Here is a 20,137-nt window from a genome sequence, read left to right on the forward strand (position 1 = left end):
CCGACTGTTGGCTTCTTTCATTCATGTATTATAACGAGCACCCTCATTTCCCTTCAATTGATCTGCTTGTAGATTACGGGGGTCTCGGTTCTGGCAGTCTTGAAGCCATAGGTAGCGTAAGAGGGTTCTAGCACAGCTTACGCCCTCGCTCTTGATCACGTTCTACGTGACGCTGGCGGTAACAAAGGACGTTCCACGTCCGCCGCCTTGGCTGAGGGTGGCGCTGGTGAACACTCTCAAGGTTCGTATACAGACAACATAAATACCCAAGAAAGTAGCAGGGGGGACAGCGGCCGATGTAGCTCAGTTGGAAGAGCACCGGACGCGTTATTCGGAGGTCGTGGGTTCGGTTCCCACCATCGGCACGTTGTTTTTTCTTCTACTTTGTGTTTAATTATCTTTCCTCTAAACAGATTACATTACTAATCTCTGTGATTATCCAAGTAAACATTAAAAAATAATAAAAAATAAAGACATAAAGTACCATCCCCAACGCTTTCCTTGGCCTCGCCGACTGTTGGCTTCTTTCATTCATATATATATATATATATATATATATATATATGAATGAAAGAAGCCAACAGATATATATATATATATATATATATATATATATATATATATATATATATATATATATATATATATATATATGTACTGAACGCGACTGCTGGTTAGCTCCTTTTACGGCATTCTGAAGTGCCATACGGATAATATTGATTTTCTATGAGCGTTGTCCTAGATACACAAGGCAATATTGAAAAGTGATAACAGTAATATACATCAAACCTCCTATACATATATTACCTTATATGCCACTTTTTGGGGGAGGGCACACGGATAAGATATAGTTTTCCGAAAAAGACTATCGAAATAAGGCGATTGAAATGGTAAGCCTTCTGGCTTTATCATTACGTATGCTACGCATGTCCAAGTTGGTCTATATGCGACCTTTGAAAAGGGCCATGCAGAAAAGATAATAATTTAGCTAAAGATTAAATTCTAAATATCTTCTTTCTTCAGCGAACCATTATAAAGAACAAAAACTGCTTTAGGACGTTTATTCAAAAGTCATTCAAGTTGTGTAACGCGTTCTTCCGGAAAACACCATTAGGAATTGAGGCAGACTAGTACCTCAATTTGCATGTCTCTCTTCTGCCAGCCGGCCAATTAAAATCGACTATTAAAGAAGCTCCAGCACGTTCCGAACTTTCTAGAAAGCGAATTCCGGAACTCTGCTTGAACGTATTTTCAATTTAAAAGTGTGATTACTACAACGAAGCTAGTATTGCTATTAGTTAACTTTTAAACCTAACGCGCCACAACTGAGGCGATGCGAGGAAGAGTGACAAAGGTAAAAACAACACTAAAGCAGATTTTTCATTAAATCATTCCCCCCCAAAAAATACAATTTGACGGTAATACGTATTACACGTATCGCATTCCAGAAAAGTGACGCGTAGCACTTTCCTTTGCTTTCGTAGATGGAAAGGCAAACATTTCATTTCCGACTCTTACTTTACATATTAAACCAATCACATTATAACATGGCCACAAATGACGCGATGTTTGCCTTATGGTATTAAGTATATTCTAAACCATAATGCAAATAGTCTGACTCTAGTTAATGCTTCATTAAGTTTGACGCTAGGGACTGTGCTTATTTATGCATCAATCAAAGGCAAAAATTTCAGAGTATTGAAATATAATAATTTATCAGTGAACATCAGCATAGTGACGCCTTGGGTGACTGTATAACTGACACACACACAAAAGAGAAAAAAGCGGGATCAGCACAACTAAAAAATTCATAACAAAACGACAGACACTTTCGGATATATAAGTCGCCACTCCAGGCACAGTGAGAGTACTGGCTTCATTGCTGCGCTCTTTCTGTTGAACAAAGATGGCGGCGATGCGTGTTGCTGTCATTGCATTCATTGTATGCTGCTTCATCACCTTGGTGCTCGCCAGAGGTAACAACGATTCTCTTATTGATGTGTCAGGGATATTCCCAGTTCATTTAGCCGCATGGTTAAAGCATGAGAATATTTGACATTTCTAATGTTACATGAGAACAAAGCTAAACTATTGTAAGGTCATAAATTTAAGGTTCCTCATTTACCCCTGGGTGCGATTAATTGCTATTTGGCGGCATGGTAACAGCATGACATCAAAGGCATACCATTGCACTCTGAAACGTTTTACATTCCTCACCTTGCCTCCTACTTTGGTTAATTTCTGTTTGGCCGCATGGTACCAGCATGAGAACAAGGCCAAACTATTACATTAAAAAGGAATATTTTACGCTTCTTATTTTGCCTCCCGATTAGATTAAATGGTTTTTGGCCGCATGGTTACAGTTTGAGAAAAAAGCCAAAGTTTGGGACTATGACCGAATATTTTACAATGCTCATTTTACCTCCAGCATTGATTAAAAGGTTTTTGGCTGCATGGCTCCAGCATGAAAACAAGGCTAAGCTGTTTTACTACGATTGAATATTTTACGCTCCTCACTTTGCCTCATGTTTAGATAAACTGTTTTTTTGGCCGCATGGTCCCAGCGTGAGAAGAAATTTTAACTATTACTTTAAGATAAAATATTTTACGTTCCTCCATTTACCTCGAGCTTTGATTGAATGGTATTGGCCGCATGTTTCAGCTTGGGATGAAAGTCAAACTATGGGACAGCGATCGGTTATTTTACAATCATTTTACCTACCACTTTGAGTAAATTTTGTTTTTTGCCTTCGCTTCGTTTCTTCGTCGATACTGCAGCAACAGCAGTATACTGCACATTTTTGTTAAGAAATCGTAATGAACACAACGCATCTGCAGTATTCATGGAGACACTTCATTCTGGCATTGAGCAGCTGCTATTTAGAGAGTTATCAATTCGAGGGTAAAGCTTTGCAACTGACAGGCATGTTCGCGCTTGAAATCGCGTAGTCACGAGTGACCTTTCACAGCGTTTTATGGCGACGACAGTGGGCCAAGCTTGTGGCTAGTGTTATTTACGTAGTTTCAGCTATACCGTCTGCCGAACCTAAAATTGTTTTTGTATCGCGTAAACGGAGCTTGGGATAGAGTTGTCCTTACAACACTCTAACTGCAGAGGCCCCACGGAGGTTGCAGGTTCAACAGCTATCACGCCGGGCGGCAACAACGCAGCAGCCAACGCTACCGCCACATCAGTATGCATGCTTGCATAAAATATTCATCATCATCATCATCATCATCATCATCATCATCATCATCATCATCATCATCATCATCATCATAATCATCATCATCATCATCATCATCATCATCATCATCATCATCAGCCTGGTTATACCCACTGCAGGGCGAAGGCCTCTCCCATATTTCTCCACTTAACCCGGTTCTGTGCTAGCTGCATCCACTTGACCCCTGCGAACTTCTTAACCTCATCCGCCCACCTAACTTTCTGCCGCCCCCTGCTACGCTTTCCTTCCCTTGGAATCCAGTTTGTTACCCTCAGCGACCATCGGTTATCCTCTCTTTGCACTACATGTCCTGCGCATGTCCATTAATATATACCATAAAATATTACCAAGCGCTAACTTCTCGATCCAACTCTTGCGAATAGAGTGTAAAGATAACCTGAAACATCTGGCTGCTGACAATGTGTACGCGCATCTCTCCCGCCACTAAAATAGCTTCCCGTTAGGAGCGTGTGTAAGAGCTTGGCTGCCTCAAAGTGCCGTTTACAGATCTGAGTAGGCTGGCTCACGGTGGCGTACACTGAACACGTGAACTGGTAGCGAATGCCAAATATCGCAAGAAGTGATAGTGCTGCGTGCAAACACAGAGAGCAACCCGATATCGGGACAAAATAAACGCGGCGTTTGCTAATACGGCCACATGACAAAAGCGAATTTTCTCCACTGAAGCTCTACTTTACTCACGAGTCACAGGAATCCTGAGAGGCGGTGTGCATGTTATGCGATTTTGTATTCTGATTATAAATTTACTCCAATCAAGTAGCGCATAGCGGACTGTCATCAGAATTTATTGTGGCTCCAATACCTAGTCGCAGAATATAACAGCCGACTATGTCCACATGAGACCTTCGCACTAATATCGAGATGTTAGGGGCTGCTTAGTATTGGCTTTATGATTAAGGCTTGTTTATGCAGTGGGTCTTACAAGATCCTTAAAGATTAATAAGCGGATCAATATTATATCAGAAAAAATAGAAATATGACCGAAAATAAACATTCTTAGTACCTCTTCAGATCTTAAAAAGCTTGATAATTGAAACAAGCTCGCTTTACTTTTAACACTGAGATTGTTACTGTGGCATTCTACATATAATGCACACTGTCTTCAATTTATCTAGTGCGTAGCTTGTGGAGTACTGAGTGGGCTAGTCTCACAACACTATTTCTTATTTTCATGGGTGAAAGAAAAGTTTTGACGCTTGTTCCAAAGTACTCTCTAAACACGAATTATTCTATAGGATTGATAATGGACTGGCATGCCCTCTAGCGCACTTCCTATAGGAGCAGGATGTACTTTAATATACCCATGGTTGACTTTCGCAAACAAAATATACGAAAATGTGTACTGTTGGCAACAGAGACGTATTCGCATCTGAAACAACAATCATATCACATAATTATATATCGCACGATATATGTACTGGTGGTACTAAAAATGTTCCGGTGAGGACATTGAGAAGATTCAAACCCGAGTGAAGATCTTTTTATTTTTTATTTTTTTTTTCTTCCCCGTCATTTCTTACTGCCTTTCTTTAGTTTTTAGTTTGAGTCTTGTGCAATTGACTTACTGTGCCGCCCCTGGGCTTGCTCCATTCTGCCGAGCGCTGCCCCACAAGCCCATTGTTGGCTTGGGCAGGCTCGTAATTGTATGTAATTTTTTTAAATAAATAAACAATTTATATATCTGAACGTCTAAAGAAGCGCAATATATTGCACGAGATATTCACTGGTGCTACAAGTGAAAATCTCTTTGCGTTCACAGCCATAGCTAAGCCAAATTTTTAGATGTTGAAGATCTTTGTTGACTTGGGTAGCAGAACCTACTTCGCATAGGGAGTGCGTTAGAGAACATGTTATTCGGCGTTTAAAACTTTAAAACTTATTTTGCTCGCAGTGTGGGATCATGAATTCTCCACAAACCCACAGAACATGATTGCCGTTTTAACATCGTTCTATTTTATTCAAGTTGTAGCAATCAGTGTAATAGCAATGCGACTTTAAAGAGGGCGCCGTTTAATAAATTATTACAGACATAAAATTTTCATCCAATTTATGGTAACGTGCTGTTAAGACAATAAAAAGGTTCCATCTTTACACGCGAAAGGGATGCATTACAGTTGCGGCACAAACTTAGGGCAAGGAAAAACGTGTCTTTAGTGAGCAGCACTGTTATAGCGTGGCGTAGAAGAGCAGAAAATGTTCTCTCACAGCAGCGTAATCGGCAGTGAACAACGATGCTTATTGGGCGTTGGCCAATACTGCGCAGCTGTTTGACAGGGTAGTGTATAAAGCGGGCGTGGTGCCACGGTATGTCTCTTTGATTTGTAATATATAAAATACACTAGCAGTCAAAACTGGAGGCACAGCGACACAATTGAGCGTGCAGCTGTCAGCCCTCTCTTTTCCCATTGGTTGCGTTTGCGAAGAGTCACGAGACAAAAGCGTGCGCGAGTAGGCAAAGTGAAATTTTAAAGCTCTTCCTAAATCACTCTGGTTGCAGGATGCCTGCATGAACGTCTGAGTGGACACCACGACGGACGAATGTTCGCATGAACCATCCCCAGCACACATGTCCAAGGCAATGGGTGTTATTTGCGCGAACCATATATAGAGTTGCAGCAAAATGACCCGAATCGAATATTTACTTCATGTAGCTGTTATCAAAGTCACTGGAATACAGCGTAAACAGAGCACTAAACTCTGCCTGCTTCGTATCCGTGGCAGCAGAACCTAAAATGTAAGATGCACGCCTCAGCGGAGGTGCCCATCAAAGCCCCGCAGAACCTTCAAACAGTGGCCTTTTTTTTCTTCAGTGGTATTTTAGTGTCAATGCAAAAAAAAAGTTACGTGAAGTTTCGTGCTTATGTAGCTGTATTAAAAGAAAAAAAATTAGAGCGAGTTTATAAGATATATACTATACACGTTTTGCTACTATAGGACATCAGCAGTTCTCCAGAGAGGCAGAGTGGTATCATCAGCTACGTCTTCGCCACCGACCACGTTTCGGTAAGAAGGTTTCCTTTTTCTCCACGGTATTTTAGTGTTGAAACAAGAAGGCCGCACATGAAATTGAACACGAGCCGATCATAAGAAAAGTAACAAAATATAGAGGGATTGTATAGGTAAACACTATATACGTTTCTAACACTAGGAGACCACCACTGGAGAGAAGAGAGTAGAGTTTTTCTCAAATATCTTTCAGTATTGCAGCAACACTGCCTCATACCAAATTTCAGACCAGGCAACTGTATATAAAAAAAAAATCTAAAATACAGAGCTAGTGTAAAGCTAAGTACTATATGGGTCGTTGCTCCAGGTGGAGAGGAATCCACTACAGAGAAATGGCCGAGTTATTATCCACGTCCTGGAGGTGCAAGTGCTGGTGAGTGCCGGCATTTTTGTCTCAGTATACATTGGGTCTTGTTGTACAAAATGCGTTACCTGAAGTTTTACGCAACTCATTCGTTAGACAGGCTTCTAAAATATGCAGCGGATGTATACAATAAATACTCGTCATGCTCTGCTACTGTAACAGGAGGGCTTCTCTGGAAAGGAGAACGCCCGCAAAAATGTCCTCTTTTCCAGCCTGTAATTATTTATGACTGGGGCCCTCTTTCTTTAAAACCATTTTTGTGTTTTATGAAAAAGTTGTAAGAAAAGCGTTTGCTGAAGCTGCTCATAGTAGATTCACTGAACGATTTAACGAATTAAAGGTGGTATTCTGTGCACTCATTTATTGCAATGATATGGACGGCCACGTTTGAAGCACACTCTCTTAGGAGCGAATATGGCAGCAATCTGTTCACTTAAACCAAGAGATTGTAGTTCACTTCATCCCCGTCGTCCTCCGAAGAACCGCAGGTATCGGCAATTTAAGCTTTCTTCTACGAAAGCCTTAAGGGCTATTATAAGAATGTATACCCAGCATTTGGAATACGTGGAACATGTGGCACACCTGTGGCAATAAACCGGTCTCGGCGCATGTGCGCAGTCACCCTTTTTCAGACGGCGCGAAAGGCTCGAAGAGTTGCGTAGTGCAGCTCTCACTACAAAATTTCTAGGTGAAAGCATTATTACTTCACCGTTTCAAGACGCATCTCAGCAAAAAAAAACGCAGGTTTTTCTTCACGGCTCCGCTGGATAGGGCATTGCGTGTCACATTAAATGCCGCCAGCAGAAGACGTGCTGTCTTTCTTTGAATTACTGTGCATAGAGGTGCATGAATCACACTGCATAAAGGTGCGAGAATCGCGTGTACTGAAGCAGAGGCAGCGGGATATATAAGAACCGAGCTATTACCGACCAGAATTATTTTATGCTTTGCATTATTCGTCTAATTCGGTTTAGCTTCCTTGTTTAAGGCTTGCTGCGGTGTTCTACATTCGTTCTAATCTCATGGCCTTCGAGGGTGCCACAACAAAAGCAAAAACATTTCATGCCTAAAGGGACAGTCTACCACCAGAAACGATTAGGAAATATTTACATATTCTGACAGATCTCACCACTTGGTGGATAATGGATGGAAGAACTTGTGGTTTGTCGAAGAATTTATATTTTACATCGGTCAGGAAATTCAGGTTTTACAGAACGGTGGCGCCATACTATCTTCTTTCGTTGCGGCACTGAGGTTAATATACTTCGTTTTATCGCTATGCCACGATGGCATACAGTGTTGTTGCTGTGCATATCACCTTAAAGGAGATTACGCTTGTCCCTTTGAATAAAAACAGATTCTTTTATCCTTTAACCATGCTTTGTTCGCTTCTAAATGCTTTCAAAACGATAAATCGCACAAACAAGGACACCATTATAGATGAAGTAGCGCTGCTATCGGCAGCGGTACTACAGGAAAAAACTGGACCTGGTGTCAGTGGTAGATACCACTCGGTGTATTGAGCTCATATATTCATTTCATTCTACTCAAAGCTGCCTCAATACTCTCAATTAGATTGTTAACAATATCTGTAAATCTTACAGACACGTTCTACACGCCACGTAGGCAGTGCGACAGTCATTGCGTTAACAGAGCTGCATAGAATTACTGAACTAACTTTATGTCGTGTCCTCGATGCCAGTGTTTGCACACACCGTCTACCAGCGAGAAAACGACACTTCTTTATAAAACCTGTTTTAAAATATTCTGTCGTGTTTGTTACCTCCACAGCTGGGTAGTCGTCAATTAGGGGATCGAGCTTTCGAATGAAGCATAAAGACAAATCTTGAATAACTCTGTTGAGTGTCCCTTTGATACTGCTCGCCAGGCCATACGGCTCTCAGCACGTTTCAGTTGACTTCAACATGCAATGACAGCTTTCGTTTGCAGAGTTGGCTGCCTCTTCTTAGGATTAAAAGGAGAAACCAATCTCGTGAGACGTCGACTGGTGGTTTCCCGAGAGAAGGGTTGGCCACAGGGTTTTCAAAGAGAATAACCCCTCCTTACTTCTTTCGCGCGACTGGTTGAGGCGTCTGAGGGCATAAAGTGAAGCCGACAAGAATATTCCAATCAGAGGTTGCATGTGGGCCCTAATTTTCAAAGTGAATAAACGCAATAATTTGCACAAAGGATATCTATTGTATCGAATCGGGTCATAGTTGATTTCTAACGCATTCTATTTCTCAGAAAACGCTTCCAAGATGTTCCAAGCTTGGTAGTTCGGCGTGTATATGGAACACAATAGCCGTAGACTTAAAACGATAAGAGAAGTTGATTTTTTTACAATATAAAAGTAGGGACTGATATCAGGACAAGAACGGAAGTATACAAAAGGAACAAGCCTTTGCAGCTTTTTAACCATCAGCCTTTTTCTCGCTTAGAGTTTAAGCATCGGGTATTTACATGCTAAGCAAGACGCCCTTCTTAGACTGGGATGAATAGGGACTGCCTTTTGCTCACTGAACCGCATATTGTACACCTGTAATTAACCGTGAAATCAGGCTATCAATTTAATTGGCCCGTCCATATACTCAATAACAGCAACAAAGGTCCCGTAGTAAGAACCAGTCCTGCATTTAGGGATACACTTAACCCCATAGCTAGGCAAAGATATCAGCTAAACAACAACAATTTCAACACTCATCTGTCAATCCGGTAAGATACATGTGCGGCAAAACTGTCAGTTAGCCTTCGCAACAATGAGACTGCGTGGTGGCAACCAGTGTTCAGTCGGCGAAATAGATTGTTTTTTGTTTTTTTTTTTTGCTCATACGTTGTAGATTATTGTGGCAAAGGAAACTTTCGGTAATCATGGTTATGGTTACGTCTACTGGTATGAATGCTACGTGTTTTTGTGTATAAAAAGCAATCCTTCCTGAATTAAAATTCAGTTGCTAGTCAGCGTCGTGTTGTGTCACTTCTACCCTGCGCCCGTGTTTTTTTCGCTGTTAGATCATGTCTGATTTGCATCGTAACCAACTTGCCCAGTTTTCTGTCCTGCAAAAGACAAATTGTTCTTTGGATTTAGCACTCACCTGCATTCGATATATGTATTAAACGTACTTTTTTTTTATTGTAGTCACGCATTCCACTTTCCGGTGAGCAACATACTTGCTTTTTTTTCGAATAAGAACACGTCTCTTATTTAAATGAAACATTCCTTATATGTCCCCTGCTCATAAATGAAATATTGTCACAGTGAAAACACCCAAACCTCGTATCTTCTATTACATTCGAGCTGTAGCTACTACAAGATGGCAACGAAAGCATACTTGTGCTATTCTTTTTTTTTTTGTAAAGCCCGAATTGCAGTTTTAACTGGTGAACAAAGAATAGTGGTCCTCAAAAGAAAAGCTCCGCAGGGTCTGAGCGGTGTCAGCGCTGAAAAGGCACAGAGTAAACGCAACCATGGGTAGCAGCTCTTACATCAATGGTCGCATGCATTCATTCATGAATGAATATATAAAGGCTGATTTTTAAATTTATTTCTAAAACCTGTTTCAGGTCTTAGCCTAAAGAGCGAATGCCATAAACGTGTTCTTCTACGCACCATACAATAATTTTCCTCGCTTTCGTGCGAGATTATTGCCATTTACTTTATATCATTTCAATAGTGTCGTACTTAAGAACATTCCTGATAAGTGCTTTCTAGCCAGCCTAATGCATATGATTCAATATTATCTTAGTATCTATCTATTATCGCTATCTTTAAATAGGAGACAGGTGCGCTCCGTCCTGTCTCCCTTGTCTTTTGTGTCGTCTTTTTGTGCGCATAAAACCTATCTGAGTATGAACCAACTAGCCCCACAACGCATATTACCAGAAGCTCTATAAGAAGTAAAATATTGAACAAAAGATTATTGCCTCTGATAATTCAGCGGCCAATCCTAATAGCACAAGAAACCCGCGTGTAGTTTGAGGCGTCGAATCCTCAAACTACACGTTTATCGAAACCACCAAATTTGTACATGTGTGTGCGATATATGGCTTGCTAAATTCGTCTCAATGTAAAGTCGAAGGGCTAGATTTGTGATATATTTATGTGTAGTGAACACGACTGCTGTTTAGCTTCTCCTTATCATTCTTTCGGCAAGCACAATTAGGAATTGAGGCAAACCAGTACGTTAATTTACCCGCCTCTTTTCTTGCCGGCTGGCGAATCAAAATCGACTGTTAGGGAAACTGCAGTACGATTCGCTCTTTCTAGAAAGCGATTTCAGGCTCTCTGCTTGACCGCATTTCTAGTTTGCCATTACTGTAACGAACCTAGCATTGATATTCGTTACCTTTTAAACATAAAGCGCCACAGCTGAGGCGATGCGAGGAAGTGTAACAAGGCTATGAACCACACTAAAACAGAGTTTTCGTGAAATCATAAGATAAAAAGAACTCTATTTGAGGGCAGTATGTATTTCACATATAACATTCCAGGAATATGGCGCGTCGCGCTTTTCCATTGCTTTCGTAGATAGGAAGGCAAAAATTACATTTAACACTCTAAATTTAGAAATTTAAGGCGATCACATTATGTCATGGCCACAGATAATACGGTGTTTGACCAATGGTATTAAATATATTCTCAAAAAGATCGAAAATAGCCAGTCTCTAGTTATTGCTTTATTAATTCAGACGTTAGGGACGTTGCACTATTTCGGGTATTCGAATATAATAAATTATCAGTGAACGTCAGCATAGGGACACCTTGGGTGACTGCGTAACTGAGCCCAAAAAAGAAAAAAAAAGGGGGATAAGCGCAACAAAGAAATTCACGATAAACTGATAGACACATTCGGATATATAAGTCGCCACTCCAGGCACAGAGAGAATATAGTGGCTCCATCGCTGCACTCTTTCCTTTAAACAAAGATGGCGGCGATGCATGTTGCTGTCATTGCATTCATTGTTTGCTGTTTCATTAGCCTGGTGCTGCCAGAGGTAACTATGCTTTTCTTATTGACGTGTCGAAGAAATGCCCAGTTCATTTAGCCGCATGGTTACAGCATGAGAGCGAAGCAACACACTGCACTAAGATCAATCATTTGACATTCGTGTTATTACATCCCGCTTTTATTAAGGTTCATTTGGTCGCATGGTTCCAGCATGCGAACAGAGCTGAACTATTGCAATAAGGTCATACATTTAAGTTTCCTCGTTTATCTCCGGCTTTTGAATAATTACTATTTGGCCGCATGGTAACATCATGACATCAAAGACATACCATTGCACCCTGATTGAAACTTTTTAGATTCCTCATTTTGCCTCAGACTTTGATTATTTGCTATTTGGCCGCATGGTACCAGCATCAGAACAAAACCAAACAACTGCACTAAAATCTAATATTTACTCTCATAATATTTACTCCCGGTCACAATAAATGGTGTTTGGCCGCATGGTTACAGTTTGAGAACAAAGTTAAAGGATGCGTCCGGACTAGGAACGAATATTTTACGATGCTCATTTTACCTTCCGCTTTGATGCTATTTTCTGCATGGTTCCAGCGTGAGAACGAAGCTAAACTATTGCACTAACAATGAATAGTTTACGCTTCTCACTTTGCCTCATGTTTAGATGAACTGTTATTTGCCTTCATGGTCACAACGTGATAAGAAATCTTAACTATCACACTAAGCTAAAATATTTTACGGCTCCTATTTTGCCTATCGCTTTGGTTAAATGGATTTTGGCCACATGTTTAAGCTTGAGATGACAGACAAACTATGAGACTGAGAGCGGTCATTCTACATTCCTCAATTTACCTCCCAATTTGAGCGGATTTCGTTTTTTGCCTTCGTTTCGTTTCTTCGTCGATTCTGCAGCAACAGCAGTATACTGCACTTTCTTGTTACGAAATCGTAGTGGACGTATCGAATTTACCGCAGTCATGGGGACACTTGGATCTGGAATTCAGTAGCTGTTATTTTAAGAATTATCAATTTGAGGCGTAAGCTTTGCACCCAGCAGGCATGTTCGTGCATGGAATCACGTCGTCACGAGTAGCTTTACACCACGCTTTATGGCGGCAAAAGTGGGCCAAGTTAGTGGCCAGTGGTGATTGGTTTAAGCTATGCCGTCCGTCGTACCGCTCAGTAGCCGGTGAGTGACTTCTAAAATTGTTGTCTTCGCAGCGCGTGGATGGTGTTAAGAATAGAGTTTCCCTGGTAACTCTGTGAACTCTGAAGCAGAACCTGCTTCTTATAGGGAGTGTGCTAGAGAACATATTATACGGCATTTAGACCTTTGTAGACTTATTTGTGTTCGCAGTGTAGGATTATGAATTGTACACAAAACCACCAAAGATAATCGTCGTTTGAATAGCCTTATTCAAGTTGTAGCAATCAGTGTAATAGCAGTACGACTTTGCTAAGGGTGCCGTTTAATAAATTATTACACACATCAAACTTTCATCCAATGCATGGAAACGTAATATTTAGACAACAAATACGTTCCCTCTTTCTTCGCTAAAGGGATGCATTACACTTGCGACACAAAATTAGGCCCAAGAAAAACGTGTCTCTTGTGATCAGCACCGCTATAGCGTGACGTTGAAGTAATATCCTCTCACAGCAGTGTAATCGACAGTGAACAACAATGCTTATCGGTCAACGGCCAATACTGCGCAGCTAATTGGCAGGGTAGGGTATTCCATGGCCGCCGTCCCACCATAACGATTACGCTTCCAGCCTCACCCCTGTTCTCTCCGGTGTACCCCAAGGTACCGTACTTGGTCCTCTTCTTTTCCTTATTTATATTAATGACCTACCCAACTCCATCTCTTCTAATATCCGCCTTTTTGCCGATGACTGTGTCATTTACCGTCCCATACATAACCCTACTGATAATTTGGCTCTTCAGGCCGATCTGGCAAAAGTCGAGGAATGGTGTCGAAATTGGTTAATGACCCTAAATGTTAACAAAACGGCCCTAATTACCTTAGTTCAGTTGTGTCCGTCTCTTAGAGCTAGCGTAAAGCTAAGTACTATATGGGTCGTTGCTCCAGGAGGAGAGGAATCCACTCGAGAGGAATGGCCCAGTGATCATTCACGTCCTCGAGGTGCAGTTACTGGTGAGTGCCGGCATTTTTTCTCAGTAATCACTTGGTCTTGTTACCCAAAAGGCGTCATCTGAGGTTTTACGTAAAATATTCGTTACACAAGCTTCTTAAATATACAGCGGATGTATACAATAAATACTCGTCATGTTCTGCTACTGTGACAGGAGGGCTTCTCTGGAAAGGAGAACGCCCGCAAAAAAGTCCACTTTCTCAGCCTGTAATTATTCATGACTGGGGCTCTCTTTCTTCAAAACCATTTTTTTGTTTTATGAAAAATATGTAAGGAACATTTTAGCTGAAGCTGCTCATAGCAGATTCACTAAAAGATTTAATGAATAAAAAGTGGTATTCTGTGTCCTTATTTATTGTAACAAGACTGTCGACCACGTTTGAAGCCCACTCTCCAAGGAGGTAATATCGTACCCCGCTCTAAATCCTGGTGACTGCAAGCAGCTGCCCTTTGAGGAGTTTTTGTTTTGCTGCATCAAGGTCTGACTTGAAAATTTTATGCTAAGTGGTGAGCACCAAGCCTATGACAGTTTCCTTTATAAGTAACACAAATGTTGTTACCACACATATTTACACCGAGGAAAGCAATCAGTTCACTTAAATCAAGATATTGTAGTTCACTTCATCCACGTGGTCCTCCGATGAACCGCACGTACCGGAAATTTCAATGTTTTTCAACGGACGCCTTAAGGGCAATTATAACAATATATCCAGCATACGAAATAATGTTTACGTGTAGAATGTATTGGACGTATGGCAGTAAAATATGATATGCATATATTGTGGAAACAAAAGTGATGAGGTGGCACAAATATAGATGACTTGCGAATTCATTGATGTCGAACAAATAGAAAAGGTCCTCAGCGGCAATAAAACAAAATTGTAAGTTTTTATGTAAAAGTAAATAACGTCAGTATATCCACAATAAGCAGTTCTTACTACCAATACCTCTCATGTAGTCATCGTTGTGTTTCCCTAGAATGTGCTATCCAAATATGCTTCCGTGGGCAAACTAATAAACTTTATGGGGAAGGCAGTACTCGTGCTTGTGTTCCACTTTCACTCCGTTCTCAATTAAAGTTGTTTCTGTGGCACAGAAGTAGAGCTCATTAGCTGCATTGCTCTGCTAATCTAGAGCTTTATTTCATGCGCAATAGGGAGTCCTATAATCCCGTCCTATGCCCTTTTTCGGCTCTACTTCTGTAATTGAGGGATTTAATAAATATTTTAGTATTTTATACATTCAAATGTAGCGGCAAGCCATTGGCTAATGAGACCATTTTCGCCTTTACTTTTAAAGTTTTGCCTCTATTATTTACCTAATTAACTTATTGGCCTCATTATTTTTTTATAACAATATCATATCACTCTCTATCGATTGGCATTACTCATCAATCAACCTCCACCACTTCTCAATTACTCACAACTGCTGCGGACACGATTTTGCGCGCGCTGTCTGCTGACGCGGTCCGCGGACAGAAATCTGTGAACATAGCGAAATAATGCTCTCGCCTTAAAAAAAGGAAAGAAAAAATCCTGCCCATAACCTAAGGAGCTGACTTATTAAAAAATCAGGGAACCAAAAGTTATGTATGAATTCCTCTTCTATGAAAATAAACGGAAGTTGCAGGTGAACACTTTAGGCGAGAAGTGTTTGTATAGAGCTACTAGAAGCTGTATATAAGAGAAAAGAAGCGGCAATTCTAGCATCACGATGATAAATGGTTATTGTAGAAAGGCTTCATTCGAATAACGAAAGCAAAGGCAGAAGTTATTTTGGCTGCAGAAACCAAGGTGAAAGACCACTTCCCCAAGAGCTTTTTTCTCAGATGTGGCGAGCACTAGGCCAAGGAAAAATTATTACCCGTAATATCAGTGTTGACTATAGGGAGGTACTGGCTATTGTACATGGCGATGAAATTGGGAATCAAGTCAAGTAGAGTTAATAACAAAAGCACTGCCAGCGGAGGGAGACAAGACCAGTAATAGGGTTTCTAGTCATCACGATGGAAAGGCGCTCATAAGACCATGCGGAATTCCCCTGGAGTAGATGTACCGATCATGTGAGTGAATTGCAGGGTACTGTTTGATGAAGTGCCCATCTTTTTTTAGCTTGAAGATGATAAAAAATCTGTGCTAATCGTGGCTTATATTGAAAAGGCAGATGTCATTTTCTGGTTACGTAGAGATGCCAAGAGAAAATTCGTCCTTTGCTCTGTTCACACACCCTGTAAATTTTATGTATATTTGTCATATAAAGTGTTGTGGTCTATCAGTTTTGTGCAATGTACGTTCTTTGCATATAGGGGTAAATTCACATACGCATAATGAAAATAAATTTCTACGCGCAACAATAACCGTCACTGGTCGAGTAAGGTATTTCAAGCAGGATTATTTGTGGCATGGAAAGCCTAGAGTGCATCTATTTTTTGAATATCAATGAGGATGTAAAATGAGAAGCCTCAGTGAGGACTTAAATAAAGTGCTGATTATATTTTTCGACGTTTTCTCTCATTGTTTTGGTATGACGTTATGGTTAATGTGTTTCTGGCAAAAGGAAATCTCTTCTCTAAGTGCTCGTTTTGTCTTGTATTTTCAACGCTAGCATGTATAGACGACAGTTCAAAACCAGTTTCATGCTATTCTTTATTTCTGCATAGTGTTTTCACCATGAAATATTGAACTTCTACAAGAAATTCTTTCTATATAATTAAATTAACCACGGCCTGCAATCACAGAAAGCGATTTAAAACCACGGTCTTCAGGTACACTTAAGTAGGAGAATTGGAAAAACTGTTCCCATTATAACTATTGGTCACCTGAAAAGAATACTAAAAAAAAAAGCGTAATGCAACTGTGTTCGAGTGGCAACTTAGGAGAAGTAATCGCTGAAGCTGATAGCAGGGATAGTGAGAGATATATCAGGAGATAACACTTCAAATATGTGTGATGACATCATTGTACTGCGAGGAAGTAAAGATTGAAAATGTCACTGATTAAAATATTGCCGCTTTTTTGTTTTCATTTCCATCTCTGTAGGGGAGTCTTCCGAAGTTAACTGAAGAAAGGATACCAATGAAATCCATATTGTGCTGAAACTTCGCAAGAATATTGGACAAAAATTGTTTGCACGGACATATGTTCCAGATTTACGGTACGGGAAAAGGGAAATAGAAAGTAAATAAAGCTATGGATTCTTGGTTACGACTACTTTCTGTATATGTTCTGTACAGAACGCAGAAAATGATGACCATAAATTTACGAAATCACCACTTCTGAAGTATATCTCTTTGTAAATGCAACCCGTGGAGGGCAGTACACGTATAAGCAGATGAGAAAATATTACGATTAACGTGGGGGCGAAAGTTGTAAGGCCAAAATGTGCAAGATGCTCTGCATTTATTTAAAACAGAGCAGAAACTCTTTTGTCGAACCGCAGTATAGAATGTGCCCGCACAGGGCTTGTACTTTGCTTGAGCTGCCGGTCTTTTAAAAATAGCAATTATTTTGCAAAGTCGGCATCGATAACCACGGCATTAGTGCAGTAAATGAGTGGAAGCATGAAATTACAAAATGTAGCCTACTTGCTCTAGCTCGAATGAAAAAGATTACTGTCAGTTTTCAGGCATTGTCCTTTTTATTGTGGATTTCAGCGAGTCTGATGAGATCGGTGCGTATCACAAGGAATGTAAAAAAAATAATAAGATGCAATAGCAAGTTTCTTATGCAGGATTGAAAATACAGAAGTTGTTTCTGCGCCATTAACGACGTACACATGGAAAGTTTTTAAGCCACTGTAAATGCTAGAGCCCAAATTCTTTGGCCTCATTCGCTACCTAAGAAACGCAAATAAGTTCTTCTCGTTTATTGCTTTTAGTAACGTTTTCCACGTGTTTAAATTAATGCTTGATTGCATGGAGTACCGCCACGACAATCGGGAAAGTGATAACAAAAAACCAAAGGTATGGATGGCGCTCTCGCACATCTCTCACTAAGCCAAGTACGATTTCTTTCAAGTTATCATTTCAACAGCGGCGGCACCTGATCAAAGAGGAATGTGCCGCTAAGCAAACGGAGAGAGGCACCTGAAGTGTTTAGAACAAAGCAACAAGACCGCACGCACAAATGACCTTATTGCGGCGGTCAATCTTGTGGCTTTGACTATGGCCGAAAGATTTGAAATGCTGTGATATATTTTAAATAGCAGGCGATGCAGCCCCGAGAAAAAAATATATAGAAAGCATTGTAGATTTGTGATAAACTTTTATTAATGGCTATCGAACAGTCGCCTTTCAAATTTATTCTGGTGCATCAGCCTTTATCGTCCACAAGTTAGTCCTTTTGTTTTTGTCAACGTTCGTTAGTTTGATTGAGAAAATCTACCAACGGAGTAGGGAGTGTGCATTTGATTGAAATAAAAAATAGCGACCGCAGGACCGAGCAACAATTTTCTCAGCCGTCGTGGCGCGTGACTTCTGATTGGCTGGCCGGATCGTAACGCCAGAATTCAAATGTCATCTCGCGGAAATTCAGGCAGTGCTTTGTCATGGTATGATCGCTGAAATAAGTTAATCCAGGGATAATTTTATATTTCGAACCCAACCATCGACGATGTGCATTTCATAAGCTGAACTTTGACACATAAAAAAAAGCATGAGTAGATTTTATTGTAAACGAGGAATTTTTCTTGGGAAGTCAGCAGGAAACGTATGAGCTATTGCCGCAGTCGATCTGTCTTGTGAAGACAGTAAAACTCTCTCGTGCTGTGCATTGCACGTTTACAGTCGCCTCCACCAACTTCGATCATTGGACAAAAGCTATCACTCTTCCTACATGATATCAAAACGTTAAACCCCATCCATTTCATCACGTCACGCACAATGCTGCAATCTTTATTCTGCACCGTTGTATAATGGCGCCACAAGGGTCAGCGGCATCCAATGCAGACCCCCGCCCCTCCTTTTCGCGCATTTGGCGCACCAATAACTCTATTTTTTGCATTCGATTGCATTCCATTTTGCCTCGCGCCCTTTCCGCTGCAAAGCCCCCCTCGGCTTATGCTTGGTTTATGCACTTCTCTCCGCTGCAGCATAACTGAGCATGACTGAGACGGTAAGCTCAATATGATTACCTCCCTGTGCTGCGGATCGGAAGAAGTATACGTAAAAACGCAGAAATTGAAGTAACGCTTTAAAGTTATCAGTTCAATCGTTGCAAACAGGGGAAATTAGCATTGGAAGTTTAGGTCGTCTATTTCTCTGCCCATATTCGTTTCCGCACAGTCTCTCAGAGATAATTCACGCTCCATGACCAAGGTAGCACTCTTCGCCTTACCATTCGTGGCGATGGCGTTTACCGCTGAAGAGCCCTGCCTACAGCTCTTGAGTTGCATTAGTAGCAGCAAGCGCAGTCCCTGATGAGGAGAAAGTGAAGTGTAGGCCTCTGACTGTGCAGTGCGCCGCTCGATCCGTGTGCACAGCTCTCAGCCTTCTCGAAAGCATACCAAGGCTTACGAACCAGAACAGTCCGGTGTCCCGACTGCAGAGTGTCGAATGCCGACAACCGGTCGATAAAATGCCCCATACGCTAAATGCCGCATTTAGTCCTGTACAAATGTCATTTAGTTCCTGAGCGTGACATGGTTAGGTAGCGGCACCAGGCACTTGCACACGGCGGTGGCTGCATTAATCTTTGTGCTCGAGTTTTGTAGCGCCGCATTGGGTTTTTGAACTTCCACGCAGGATCTGGATGCGCCACAGCTAACATGCACAAGAGTAACATGAATCGACATGCATATGGATAACATGCGTCCAATCTGCCTTCAGGTGTTGTCTTTCCTCCTTCTTTGCAATGTTCATTTCATCAGAAAGCAGGAAAAAAAGCTCCGAACCCAGGAATTTGACATCTTTATTTCCTGTCACTTTTTCACACCGTAACCTAGAAGACAGCTCCGAAGAACATGATGACAAAGAATATCTCAAAGTTATATCATTTTCTTGGTTTGTTTGGTATTCTTCCTTCAGCTAAGGCTTGCGGCAACCCCTAGAGAAATAGAAACTCAAATGAAGACACATGATATTTCAGCATGAAGGACACGCTTTCAGCGTTCACTTTGTCCCAGTACATTGTCAGGACATATATTTACCTTTAATGAAGGCGAAAAGCAAGGCTCCCGCGTGCTATATGCGATGTCAGTGCACGTTAAAGAACCGCAGGTGGTCAAAATTTCCGGAGTCCTCCACTACGCCATCTCTCGTGACCTTAGTTGCTTTGGGACGTTAATTCCCACGAACCAAACCATATCTTCACCCTTAATTTATTTCTAAAGGGATCCCCTTAGCTTTCTTCTATATCAGTGCTAGCAATTGGTGTAAAACGTGTCTATCCTGACGGCTTCAT

The 20,137-nt window shown here is 41.0% G+C and overlaps 1 protein-coding gene across 3 annotated transcripts in view; it reads left to right on the forward strand.

Moving 5' to 3' along the window:
* LOC146175943 (uncharacterized) overlaps positions 1-20,137 on the forward strand; it is a 43,560-nt gene that overhangs the window by 5,030 nt on the left and 18,393 nt on the right. Inside the window, exons 1-5 of one of the 3 annotated variants that reach the window (XM_084582306.1) lie at positions 5,800-5,826; positions 6,183-6,251; positions 6,562-6,627; positions 13,676-13,741; positions 16,778-16,942. In XM_084582306.1, the coding sequence (XP_084438432.1) occupies positions 5,815-5,826; positions 6,183-6,251; positions 6,562-6,627; positions 13,676-13,741; positions 16,778-16,834 (270 nt within the window). In that variant the 5' untranslated portion in view covers positions 5,800-5,814 and the 3' untranslated portion in view covers positions 16,835-16,942. Of the gene's footprint in view, positions 1-5,752; positions 5,827-6,182; positions 6,252-6,561; positions 6,628-13,675; positions 13,742-16,777; positions 16,943-20,137 lie in introns of those variants that run through there. The other 2 variants (XM_084582307.1, XM_084582305.1) reach the window with 2 other exon arrangements.

Source organism: Amblyomma maculatum, chromosome 10, assembly GCF_055883805.1.
Source record: "Amblyomma maculatum isolate TAMU_Amacu chromosome 10, ASM5588380v1, whole genome shotgun sequence".
Taxonomy (NCBI): Eukaryota; Metazoa; Arthropoda; class Arachnida; order Ixodida; family Ixodidae; genus Amblyomma; species Amblyomma maculatum.